Raw genomic sequence first — 13,282 nt, forward strand, 5'->3', positions numbered from 1 at the left:
GCAAGCAACTCCACGGCACATAACAACAACAGCAACATGTAATCTCTGGAACAGCTGCCCAAGAACATGTGAAAATGATGCTCCTCCTTCAGGCCTTAAACAAAACCAACACCAACCCCCCAACTTGGCCACAGTTCAGCAGGAAGTAGCCAGAGACAACTCCACCCCTAATTGTCATATTCCTTTAAGATCTGGAATGGAGGGAGAATGCTGTACTTGCCCTCAGCCCTGGTCACTCCTTGAAGAAACCTTGATGATGTCCAAGGTGACCAGACAATGGATCCTGATAAGGCTCTAGACTTGATCACAAACACTATTTAATTAACAGTCCCTAATTCCAAGCAAAATAAATACCATCTTCCCTAGTCCTCCCTAAAACCCCTATTAAAAAAGCCGCCCTTGACTGCCCTGGCTCCGTTTTTACTCTCTCCGCCTGTGCAGTCACTCGACATCCCTCTCAGCCCCTGCAGTAAAGACCTATTCGTTTCTGGGATGAGGGGGGAAGCTACACTGTAGTCCCAGAGGCACTACCAACTGCCCCGCAAGGAGAAAGTTGGGCAGTCTACTGTGTGATTTACTGCCTCTGAAAACCCTCTGGGGGGTCAGCTATGGGTTGGTTCCGAGTCAGTTGTACTGACACACAGGGCGTCTGGAGCCAGCTCAGTGGCAGCTGGTACCGTGAGCCGAGTGAGCTGTGGGAATACAGAGGGCACGAGACAAACCCCTCGTTCTGGAGGACATGGGCTAGAAAGGGCCAGTATAATGAGCAGATGGGGTCAGAGCTGTGTGGAAAAAGAAATCGGGCATGTGGAAGAAGACGGAGGGGGGGTGGCAGGGAACTGTCACCAGGAGGCCTAAATGAGGAGATGACATTGAGAGAGCCCAATGACGGCATTCCACATCTCCCAGCGAAGAGCCAGGCAAAGGCCCAGAGGCAGCACCCTCCTGCTTGATGAGGTGAAGGAACGTCTGGGAGCCCCTGTGGCTGGAGCAGAGGGAGAACAAGGAGGAGAGAAGAATGGGGATTGGCTGGGAGCACTGGGACGTCTTTCAGAATTAAGGTGGAAGCCACGCTGTGGGTGTGCTGCAGGCGGAGGAGGGACGCCAGAGCAGCTGCTTCTCAGTCCTTTGTCCCGCCTGAGCACGGCAGCGCAGCCCACACGTGGCTTGCGATCCCCAACTTGTGCACCTGTTCCTACCCATCCCATTCTCTCCCGACAGATCTTCGACCCCCCGGAGGAATTGGAGCGGAAAGTGTGGGCGCTGGCACAGATGGTCTGGGAGTCCTCCAACGTGGTCTTCCACACAGGCGCGGGCATCAGCACTGCTTCCGGCATCCCGGACTTCAGGTCTGTGTGCACCGAGGGGAAGTCGAGGCAGGGCCTGCCACGGGCTTCCCTGCTGGCAGTCCTCTGGCCGGGTTCTGGGCTGCCCCTGGGATTTGGGAAAGTGCTGTGAGGAATGAGCCCTTTTAGACAAGTCCCTTAGGCTACACATACAATTCCCCTTGGACCCCATAGCTAGAACTTGGTCACCTGACCCAAACTGACCTCAAGGGATGCTGGGAAATGAGGTCTTTTTTTTTAGCTATCTGTGTTTGGCTAGCACCAGCTGCGGAAGTGTGGCACCAATTACTGATGCCTTTGAGCTGTGGTGTTGGAGAAGAACATGGACAGCCAAAAGAACAAACAGATATGTCTTAGACGAGGTGCAGCCAGAGTGCTCCTTGGAGGCAAAGGTGGCAAGGCTTCGTCTCACATACTTTGGGCCACGTTGCCAGGAGAGGCCATTGCTTGGAAAACGGCCTCATGCTTGGAAAGGTGGAGGGTCAGAAAAAGAGAGGAAGACCCTCAGTGAGATGGATTGACACCGTGACTGCAGCAGTGGGCTCAAGTGTATTGGCTTTGGTGAAGGACAGAAAGTTCAAATCCATCTTCATACGGTTGCTATGAGGCGACTTGATGGCACCTAACGAGCCGGGGAATGGTCTCAGATTGCAGCCCACCAGCGGCTCTGCAGAATGAAAGACCGATGATCTGTCCCCGTAGCTTACAGTCACCCTGCAGAGCAGGGCTCTTCTGTCATACAGGTCACTGGGAGCTGGAACTGACTAGATGGCACCCAACAACATTGCCGTAGAGGAGTCCTTGAGTGAGTGATACGAAACCGTTAATGCATTGGATGTCAAATAAAAGGTTTGTGGTTCAAGACCACCCAGATGTGCTTTGGAAGAAAGGCCTGGCAGTCTATTTCTGAAAATCAGCTACTGAAAAATCCCAGGAAAAATTGTAGAAATTGTTGTGTGTTGAATAATTTGCTGTGTAAATCTTCACTGGAAACACAAACATTGTGTAACAAAATAATGGTGTGAGAGCCCCGTGGAGCACAGACGTACAGTGACATGCCTGGGGTCTCCAGGAGGGGGAATGGGTCTGACAGCACTGCTTTCATTATCACAGAGGACGGGGAAATCCATACTGGGATGAGTGACCCCCCCCTCACTCAGAGAAGATACTTTATCCTGTAGGACCCGGTATGACTGGGTGACCCCAGGCTAGCCCTAGAACCTTTCTGGGCCTCGGTTTCCTCACCTGTAAATGAGGGCATGAGACAGATGACCTCTAACCCCTCTGCTTTGGGCAGCCTGTATTGGACAGAAGTCTGGCTGCTGAAAAGCAGGGGTGTCAAACTCACACACATGTCAAGAAAGCATAAGACGTGTTGCACTGAGGAAATTTGCTGCTGTGAAGGACTTCTCCAAAGTGCACAGAGCAAGGGTGTCCATTTATAAACCAAGGTGCACTTGACCCAAGCCCCGGTCTTTTCAGTTGCTTCCTATGCATTTGAAAGTTGGACAATGAGTCAAGGCCTAAGAAGAATCGATGCCTTTGCAGTGCGGTGTCAGAGAAGAGTAGTGGATATCCCAGGGACTGCCAAAAGACCAAGCAAATCTATCTTGAAAGAAGTTCCCCACGGTGCTCCTGAGAGGCAAGGATGGTGAAACTTCATCTCGCCCTTTGAACATAATGTCTGGAGGAACCAGTCCTCGTAGAGACACCGTGCTGAGAAAGGTGGACGCTCAGAGAGAGAAGACCTTCAACAAAATGGATGGTCACAGTGGACTTGAGGGTTGCTGTACATCATAGTGGACTTGGTGGCCACCACCAAACCCTGGGCCATTTCCAACCTCAGTGCCTGCTGGTTCCTGCCAGGGTGCCCAGTGATTTGCATGTCCTCAAACTCACAGGCCATTGCTAGCTCCCTTCAAGACACAGCCTCCTCCAGGAAGCCTTCCCACACTCCCTCCTCTCACCTTTCCTAGCCCTGACACCTTAGGGCTGTGACCAGATGGGTTTCCTCACACAAGACTCCTTGAGGGCATGGACTGGGACTTCGTCCACCCAGCACAGTGTGGTGGCTGCTAACTGAATATCTGACAGATATTCTGTGTCTGTCCCCATGTGTTCGTGTCTCTCTGTGTTTCTGGCTTTTTGCCCCATCACTGCTGTTTCTCTCTTCCCCGTCTCTGTTTCTCTCTCCAATTACGATCCTCTCTGCCTGTCTCCATCTCTTTTCTGATTTTGGTTTTCGGTCTCCGCGCTCTTCCTTTCCCGGTCCCCTAAACTTTCCCTTTCTGTGGCTCCCCCCACCTGCTCCCACCAGAGGTCCACATGGCGTCTGGACAATGGAAGAGCGGGGCCTGACCCCCAAGTTCGACACCACCTTCGAGACGGCGAGGCCCACGCAGACGCACATGGCGCTGGTGCAGCTGCAGCGTGTGGGGCTGCTCCACTTCCTGGTCAGCCAGAACGTGGACGGGCTGCACGTGCGCTCCGGCTTCCCCAGGTAGCCCCGCCCACCTGTCTCCGCCCACCCTAGAGCTTCCCATCTGTAAAATGGACTTGATGATGGCGCTGGCCAAGGAGAAGCACTGGGTGCCGAAAGTTCTGTTGCTGTCATTAGCCTTGAGGTCCCTTTATAATGGGTCCCAGGGAGTTTCCAAGGAGCCCTGGCGGTGCCGTGGACTAAGCATGGTCTGCTAACCAGCAGTCAGTGGTTCGAATCCACCGGCCACCTCCAGGGATAAAGCTGAGCCAACAGCTTCCGCAGAGACTGCAGCCTGGGAGCCCCCGCTCAGGGTCCATGTCAGCTGGAGGCGGTGGCTTTGGTTGGGGAGGCCCCTCTCGGCCAGGTCAGCCTGGGGAAGCGCCGAGCCCCTCCCTGCCAGGGCCTCATCCTTGGGGTTGGGGCTGCAGGTGGAAGCAGGCTCCGCAGGACTGGTGGGAGGCTCAGAGCCTAGAGCGCTCGGACGCATTAACGGCCATCCCTGTTCCGTTTACCCCGAGTGCACACGGCGTGCTGGGGCTGACGTCCACACCCCGACTCCCCCGCGAGCCCCTCCACCACCCAGCACCCCTTCTCCCACAGGGACAAGCTGGCGGAGCTTCACGGAAACATGTTTGTAGAGGAGTGCAGCAAATGCAAGACGTGAGTGACCTGGGAGGAGACTGGGGGGGGGGGGGTTGACCCTGCACCCCAGGCAGAAGGGTGAATGGCCCAGCCTCCCCATCTCCTGTCACCCTGGGGACACGCTCTGCAGGAGGGATATCTGAGTTGGAGCCAGTAGCCCAGAGACCCAGGGGCTTTTTCTGGCCTGGGGAGGATGTGGTGGTACCGTCTGGGGGGCTGTGGAGGAGTGACCAGTGCTCTGTGGGGAGGACTCCTGTTAGGGGCATGAGAGGTTATACTCTAGGAGCAGGTGGAGTGACTTTTCTGGGGTGCAGCCTTGGGGTAACCAAGGTATCTGACACCCCTACTTTGGGCACGTGGCCAGGAGGGACCAGTCCTTAGAGAAGGACTCATGCTCAGAAGGGTGGAGGGACAGCGCAGGAGAGGAAGACCCTGGATGAGATGGATTGACACAGTAACTAGGGCAATGAGGATAGATGTGTCGGAGTCAGTGAGATTGGCCTAGGACAGGGCAGGCTTCAGAGCTGCTGTACAGAGGGTCACTATGAGTCACAGGCGACTCGATGGCACATAACAACAACTGAAAAAATGCTCCAGAGCCCCTCCCTGGAGCAAGTGAGATCCAAGCAAGCCCCTCCGCACACAAGTTTGACTATCTTGAGGTGAGCAGGCTCCCCCCAAAGGATCCCACTTTTGAAAGTAATTTTCATCTCCTTTTATTATGAAAAATTTCTAATCTTTTAACAAAAACTTCATAAAAATTTCACCTAGACCAGAGCCCAGCAGTCTCTTCTGTAAAGACCAGAGAACCATTGATTGCAGCTCGGTCAGTCAGTGCTTTTGTGGACCCTCAGTTCTACTCAGCTCTGAGCATGTACCCAGAGAGAGCAGTCAGATGATGGACACACCTGTGTGCCAATAAAACTTTATACCTACAAGTTCCTAAGCAGACAGACAAGACAGAGCATGTTTAAGATTGGCAGGTGGGGGGCGCGGGGAGAGGGGTGCAGCAATTCCAAGATCTCTGTAGATGTTCATTGAAATGAAAAATAAATAGATAGATAGGTAGGTAGGTAGGTAGGTAGGTAGGTAGGCAGGCAGGCAGGCAGGCAGGCAGGCAGGCAGGCGACAGTGCAATGTCCGGCTGCAGATACGTCCATGCAGATAGTAGGCAGGCAGGCAACAGTGCAATGTCCGGCTGCGGATACGTCCATGCAGATAGTAGGCAGGCAGGCAACAGTGCAATGTCCGGCTGCGGATACGTCCATGCAGATAGTGGAGCCAAGGAGGCAAGCTTAGATAAGGGGGCAAAATAAATCTAACCTTTTTATAAGACTGGGTCGGGAGCCAGCGTGGCCAGGGCTATACTGTGCCACCCCCGGACCCACCAGCTGACCACGGCACCAGACGGGCCTTGTCCCCTGTGTTCTCATTTCTACTCAGCCCCCGAAGTGTCCGTTGAAGACATCAGACCAGTGTGCCCCAAACCCCGTCTTGGGAGCTTAGGAGCTCGGACAGTCTCTCCCGTTACCCCACTGTGGTTGCTCAGGCAGGGTGCCATCGAGCCAGTTGTGACCACGTCTGACAGAGTAGAGCTGCCTCCAGCGTTCAACCACCGACCTTTCGGTTAACAGCCAAGCCCTTAGCCAGTGCACCACCAAGGCTCCCACAGTCCCTGAGTTATTCAGGCCAGGCCCTGCTGCCACCGGCCCCACAGTCCTCCAGGCTCGCTACAGGGGTGCAGGGTGGTCCCCATGGGAGTATTTGTCATGGGGTGCTGGCCACGGGGTGCTCGCCGCGGGGGTGCTTGCTGCAGGGGCTGGTTGAGGGAGTGCTTGCTGTGGGGTGCTCACCACAGGGGTGCTGGCCGCGGGGGCTCACCATGGGGTGCTCACGGGGATGCTGGCTGTGGGGGCTCAACATGGGGGTGCTCACAGGGACGCTGGCCGTGGGAGTGTTTGCTGTGGGGTGCTCACCATGGGGTGCTCACCATGGGGTGCTCACGGGGACGCTGGCCGTGGGAGTGCTTGCTGTGGGGTGCTCACGGGGATGCTGGCTGTGGGGGCTCACCATGGGGTGCTCACCATGGGGTGCTCATGGGGATGCTGGCCGTGGGAGTGCTTGTTGCGGGGTGCTCACGGGGATGCTGGCTGTGGGGGCTCACCTTGGGGTGCTCACAGGGACGCTGGCCGTGGGAGTGCTTGTTGCGGGGTGCTCACAGGGATGCTGGCTGTGGGAGTGCTTGTTGCGGGGTGCTCACGGGGATGCTGGCCGTGGGAGTGCTTGTTGCGGGGTGCTCACGGGGATGCTGGCTGTGGGGGCTCACCTTGGGGTGCTCACAGGGATGCTGGCCATGGGAGTGCTTGTTGCGGGGTGCTCACAGGGATGCTGGCCGTGGGAGTGCTTGCTGTGGGGTGCTCACGGGGACGCTGGCCGTGGGAGTGCTTGTTGCGGGGTGCTCACAGGGATGCTGGCTGTGGGAGTGCTTGCTGTGGGGTGCTCACCACAGGGTTGCTTGCTTCAAGAGTGCTCACCACAGGGGGTGCTCACTGCAGGGGGTGCCCACCCAGGGGGTCCCCACTGCAGGAGAGCACACTTTCTCCCAGCCACCCTCCATTTCTAGCTCCTTTTTCCTGGTCCAGCTCTCAGGCCAGGGTCCGGCCTCACAAGACCTGACTGTGCCCTCAGTCTTCTTGATCTGGGACAGTTTCCACCTCCGTTTGGCTCCCGCGACGTGGACCCTGACGTGTCCAGCCCATCGTGCCGCAGGAAGCTATTTTGGATTGCCGGAAGTTAGGTGTCTCAGCTCCCGTGAGAGAAGGGAGCAGGCCGCAGGGCGGGCCTTCCAGGGGAAGTGGGTGACCGCCCCTTGTCTCCCTCCCCACACAGGCAGTATGTCCGGGACACGGTGGTAGGCAGCATGGGCCTTAAAGCCACGGGCCGGCTCTGCACAGTGGCCAAAGCCAGGGGGCTACGGGCCTGCAGGTGAGTGACCCCCCACACCCTGGGCCCTGGGCCCCGGGTGCGAGCCCAGCCGACTCCTTTTGTCCTGTCCTCCACAGGGGGACACTGAGGGACACCATCCTAGACTGGGAGGACGCCCTGCCTGACCGGGACCTCACCCTCGCTGACGAGGCCAGCAGGTCTGACCCAATCCTCTCCCCTGGATGAGGCAGGGCTGGGCCAGGGGAGGAGGGCACAGGCAGAAACAGGCCCCTCCAGCACAGGCCATCAGACGCAGGTCAGAGGCAGCAGCCAAGAGGACTTCTGGAGGAAGTGGCCCTCACTGGACATCAGTTTCCCGATCATAACAGCTGCTGTTGTGGGCCCTGAGTCTGCTCCCAGCTCATAGTGACCCCACGCCCTACGGATGGAAGCGCCGTCCAGTCCTGCAGCATCCTTATGGCTGGTCGTGGACCAGGCTGCTGTGATGCACACAGTCTTTTCATCGGATGACCGTCAGAAGTCAATGGCCAGGCCTTTCTTCCTAGTCTGTCATAGTCCAGAAGCATCTCTGAAGTCCTTTGAGTCTCACAACAACATGAAGACTCCCACTGACCGGTGGACGGGGGCTGTGTGTGAGCTTCATCGACCAGGAACCAAACCCAGGTGTCTTGCTTGGAAGGGGCAAGGATTCTACCACGGTGCCACCGGTGCCTTCAAACAGTATAGTAACAGCAGCTCCCAGGTATCAAGCCCTCGGACATCCAGCCCTGGGCCAGGCTTCACACACACCCTCCTCAGCCCTCGGTGGGTACTCTACCAGGCCCGTTTAGGCAGCTTAGTGAGGTGGCTGCTTTGTCCAGTGCCACCCTACTCTAGTAACATAATGATAAGCAGAAAAGGTTGCCAGAGGTTTCCTTTTTCTTGGATCCACAATCAGGAAATCCAACAACTTATTGGATTGGCCACATCTGCTAGAAAGGACCTCTTTCAAGTGGTAACGAGCAGAGACATCACTCTAAGGACTAAGGTGTGCCTCACTCAATCCATAGTATCTTCAGTCAGTCTTTATGCAGTTGGAAACTGAACAGTTAATAAGGCTCAAGAAGAATTGATGCCGCCTTTAAACTTTGATGGTGGAGAATATGCAATATACCATGCACCACTACATCAGACCTGCAGCCGGGACGCTCCTGAGAGGCTGGGATTCTCGCATACTGGAGAACGACATCATGCTGGGTAGTCCTTGTTTGCCATTAAGTCAGAACCAACGCATAGCTGACCCTCCAGTGGGTTTTCAGAGGCAGTAAATCACATAGGAGGAGACTGCCCATCCTTCTCCTGCAGAGCAGCTAGCTGGTGGATTCAAACCGTGTGCCTTTGGGATTGCAGGACAGCTTCTGACCACTAGGCCACCAGAGCTGAGATAGTTGGTAGAGAGTCCATGAAAAAGAAGACCCCTCCAGGAGATGCCTTGACAAGGGGCTGCCGCAGTGGGTGTGGCAATGGCACAGGCTGGTGCGATGGTGCAGGCTTAGGCAGGGGGGCTTCTTTTGTCTTTGAGGTTGAGGTAGGTCCCACTGGTAACACCTGTCGACGGCCCTGCCGGGAAGTTCCAGGGCCAGGAATCAAACCCAGGAGCCTAAGTACTTTTCTCGTGGTGCTCTGTGGATCATACCACAGCGAAGGCGAGGAGTCCGCTTCTGCCAACACACTGGGGGAGGTGGCACTGAGCTGAGGGGTGGGGACCCGCTCTAGTGTCAAGGCGAAGGCCTGGCACAGGGGTTGGGCAGCCTAGGAATGCCCAGGGGAGCAGGGAAGGGAGGCATGAGCTGCCAGGGAGGAGTAGGAAGCAGTGGGGCTGACTAGGCGGATCCCTGCCTGCCAGCCTGGGGGTCATAAGAGGGTGGTTAGGAGTGCTGACTGACCCCTTCTGCTCCCTCCCAGGAACGCGGACTTGTCCATCACCCTCGGCACCTCGCTGCAAATCCGCCCCAGTGGGAACCTGCCTTTGGCCACCAAGCGCCGAGGTGGCCGGCTAGTCATTGTCAACCTCCAGCCCACCAAACACGTAGGTCCCCAGAGCCCACCCCACCCAGGCCCCAGCCGGGACCCCACCTGCCCTCTGACCCACCACCCCACCTGTACAGGATCGCCACGCCGACCTGCGCATCCACGGATACGTCGATGATGTCATGACGCAACTCATGAAGCACCTGGGGCTGGAGATCCCAGCCTGGGACGGCCCCCGAGTACTGGACACAGCACTGCCGCCCCTGCCCCGCCCGCCCGCGCCCAAGTTTGAGCCCAAGGAGGAGCTTGCGGCCCAGCTCAACGGTTCTGCACCCTGCAGCCCCAAGCGGGAACCCCCTGCCCAGCACAACGGCCCCCAACCTGCCATCCCTAAGCGAGAGCAGCCGGACACACCTGCGTTCTGCAGATCCCCCAAAAGAATGAAAACCGAGGGGGTCCTCAGTTGACCAGGGTGCTTGGGGCGGGGGGTTTTATAAGGAACTGTGGATTAGCCTCTTTTCTTACTGGTCTTACTTTGCAACTTGTATTGGAACGTGGGGGACAACAGCACTTAAGAGCTGAGCTCTAGAACTCGGGGAGCCTCTAGTGGGATCCAAGAAAGAGAAACACCCCCCCCCCAGCCTTGACCCTGGAGGCACCAGCCACCGGCACTTGCTCCCAGCTGGAACCTCAGGACCATCGTGGAGGGGCGGTGGCTTACTCCGGATTCACCTTTAAAGGAGATTGGACTCCTTCAGCCCACCCCACCCCACCCCCGTGACCACACACACACCACCTCCCACCCTGTCCCCAGCTCCTGCTCTGCCTCCCCCAGAACTCTCAGACCTGCCAAGGGGCTGTGCCACCTTTGGGGACCCAGGTCTGCAGGTGGCCGGACAACAGGGGCTGCACTTGCTCTGGGGCCAGAGGCAGCGAGTCAGGTCCCAGCTGATGTCCTCCAGACTTCTGGAAAAGTCAGTGCAATAAAAGCAGCATTGACATCTTAAATTCTGAGTTTGTGCTTTCCATCCACTGAGTGCTGGGGTGAGGAGGTGGCTCCTGATACCCTCCTGCAGCTTGAGAGGAAGGAGGGCTCGCTCAAGGTCAGGGGAGCTGTCAACGGTGATGGTTTTATCAGCAGCTAACATTTCAATCTATATGCGGAACAGATCATCCGGGAAGTTGGACTCTATGAGGAGAAATGTGACATCAGGATCGGAAGAAGACTCATCAACAATCTGCATTATGTAGATTACATACACAGCCTGCTCACTGAAACTGAGGAGGACCTGATGCACTTGCTGCAGAAGGTCAAGGACTGCAGCCTTCAATATGGATTGAAGCCCAATATCAAGAAAAGAAAAATTCTCACCACTGGGCCAATTGACAGCATCATGATAGATGATGAACAGAGTGAGACTGTTAACAGCTTTAATTTGCTTGGCTCCATAATCAACACTCTTGGCATCAGCAGGCAGGAAATTAAAAGACAAGTTGCATTGGGAAAAGTCTGCTATCAGAGACTTCTGAGTACTGAAGAGCAAGGATGTCGGTCTGGAGACTAAGGTGTGCCTGATTCAGGCCATGGCCTTTAGAGTCACTTGCTATGCATCAGAGAGCTAAACAATCACTAGGGAGGATAGAGAATTGATGCCTTTAAGCTGTGATGCTGGAGAAGAGTATTGAATGTACCATGGGCCACATAGAACGATGAGTTTCATCCAGGAGAGGGTGAAACCAAGCTGCTCTTTGGAAGCAAGGATTCTGAAGCTTTGTCTGATGTACTTTGGGCATGTTGCAAGGAGGGACCAGCCCTTGGAAAGGGACATCATGATTGGGAGGGTGGAGGGACAGTGAAGGAGAGGAAGACCCTCTATGCGGTAGATTGATTCAATGACTGGGGTCATGGGGGTAGGTGTGTCAGAGACAATGAGAATGGCACCGGATAGAGCAGGGAGGACTGTTGTTCATAGGGTTGCAATGAGTCACATGTGACTTGATGGCACATAACATCATCTCTTTATAGTTACATTTACATTTTTATGGTTTATTATTTGAGGTCTTCCAGGCCCCTTGAAAGAAAACAACCTGACATACACCACTAAGCTCCAATTTACAGCCTTGAGTCCGCGCCAGTTTACGGCACTGAGTCGGTTACAGTTTAAGGCACTAAATCCACTCTGCATTAGAGCATTGAGTCCGCTCCAGTTTATGGTGCTGAATCTACTCCAGTTAGAGCACTGAGTCCACTCCAGGTTACAGCATTGCATCTGCTCCAAGTTAGAGTACTGAGCTCGCTCCAGCTTAGGGCACTGCGTCTGCTCCATGTAAGAGCACTGAGTCCATTCCAGGTTAGAACCCTGAGCCGGCTCCAGTTTACGGCACTGCGTCTGCTCCGGGTTAAAGTACTGAGCTCGCTCCAGTTTATGGCACTGCATCTGCTCCAGTTTACGGCACTGTGTCTGCTCCACGTTAGAGCACTGAGCCCGCTCCAGTGCTCCAGTTTACGGCACTATGTCTGCTCCGGGTTAGAACCCTGAGCCACCTCCAGTTTACGGCACTGTGTCTGCTCGGGGTTAGAGCACTGAGTCCGGTCCAGGTTAGAACCCTGAGCCCCCTCCAGTTTATGGCACTGTGTCTGCTCCATTTACGTCACTGTGTCTGCTCGGGGTTAGAGCACTGAGTCCGGTCCAGGTTAGAACCCTGAGCCCCCTCCAGTTTACGGCACTGCGTCTGCTCCACGTTAGAGCACTGAGTCCTTTCCAAGTTAGAGTACTGAGCTCACTCCAGTTTACGGCACTGAGTCTGCTCCAGTTTACGACACTGTGTCTGCTCCAGTTTACGACACTGTGTCTGCTCTGGGTTAGAGCGCTGAGTCTGGTTCAGAGGTTAGAACCCTGAGCCCCCTCCAGCTTACAGCACTGCGTCTGTTCCACGTTAGAGCAGAGTCCTTTCCAAGTTAGAGTACTGAGCTCACTCCAGTTTACGGCACTGAGTCTGCTCCAGGTTACAGCATTGAGTCCTCTCCAAGTTAGAACCCTGAGTCCGCTCCAGTTTAGAGCGACCCTGAAAGAACAGAACCTCCTCTGGAGTTTCCAGGGCTCTTTGTCTTTTATGGAAGAAAACTCCCAAGAAGCAGCTGGTGACCTTTTGGTTCGCTGTGAATTCTTTAACCACACACCATAAAGGCTTTTCCGTTGGAAAAGTCCGCTGTCTCTTTTGGCCACATCTCTGCCTAGGAGGCAAGTGTTTGGGGAGCAGAATACACGGATGAGAAGCTGCGTCCCAAAAAAATAAATAAAAGAAGCTACATCCTTTGCCATGAGACCAGAACTGGATGATACACAGTTCAATTACTGGTCATTTTGCACATAGATTTTGTAGAATCCTAATCAAAAGGGTGGGGTGGGGGAGGAAATGCAGAAGGGAATTTTGAGTTCTTACAAAGTCTAGGCTTTTTGAAGCCACTTAAAAGCTGGACAGACACATCCCGAGAATGACTGCTGTCAGTAATCTTTAAACCTGAAACCAAAAATATTCCCTGATCTTGAAACCAAGAGACAGTTTAGCATAACCAGCAAGGAACACCAGCCTTGAGCACTGAGCTCCTGTAGAACGACGTCTGTGATCAAACTGACAGGAACAACATGAAAGGTGAGGTGAGGGACAGTGAGCTTGTGCTCACAGGGAGGGACAGGTCAGAAGGATAAGGGCGGTGGACAACTCGAACTATGTCATCAGCTTCACACTGTACGTGGAGACTGTTGGCGTGAGTGTATGCTCTGCTCTGGATAGTCTCAACAATACATTTTTTAAATAATTTAAAAAACACACACCCACAAAAAAAAAAAAAAAA

At 54.9% G+C, this 13,282-nt stretch overlaps 1 protein-coding gene across 1 annotated transcript in view; it reads left to right on the top strand.

The window, feature by feature from the left end:
- Window positions 1-9,893, top strand: part of SIRT6 (sirtuin 6) — a 13,834-nt gene extending 3,941 nt beyond the window's left edge. Inside the window, exons 2-8 of the mRNA XM_006902163.1 lie at window positions 1,222-1,349; window positions 3,664-3,846; window positions 4,429-4,488; window positions 7,360-7,455; window positions 7,533-7,613; window positions 9,361-9,484; window positions 9,564-9,893. Of these exons, the coding sequence (XP_006902225.1) occupies window positions 1,222-1,349; window positions 3,664-3,846; window positions 4,429-4,488; window positions 7,360-7,455; window positions 7,533-7,613; window positions 9,361-9,484; window positions 9,564-9,893 (1,002 nt within the window). The remainder of the gene's footprint in view (window positions 1-1,221; window positions 1,350-3,663; window positions 3,847-4,428; window positions 4,489-7,359; window positions 7,456-7,532; window positions 7,614-9,360; window positions 9,485-9,563) is intronic.
- Window positions 9,894-13,282: the final 3,389 nt, after the last annotated feature.

This window comes from Elephantulus edwardii, unplaced genomic scaffold (genome assembly GCF_000299155.1).
Source record: "Elephantulus edwardii isolate Elephantulus edwardi_28Jun2011 unplaced genomic scaffold, EleEdw1.0 scaffold00374, whole genome shotgun sequence".
Lineage (NCBI taxonomy): Eukaryota > Metazoa > Chordata > Mammalia > Macroscelidea > Macroscelididae > Elephantulus > Elephantulus edwardii.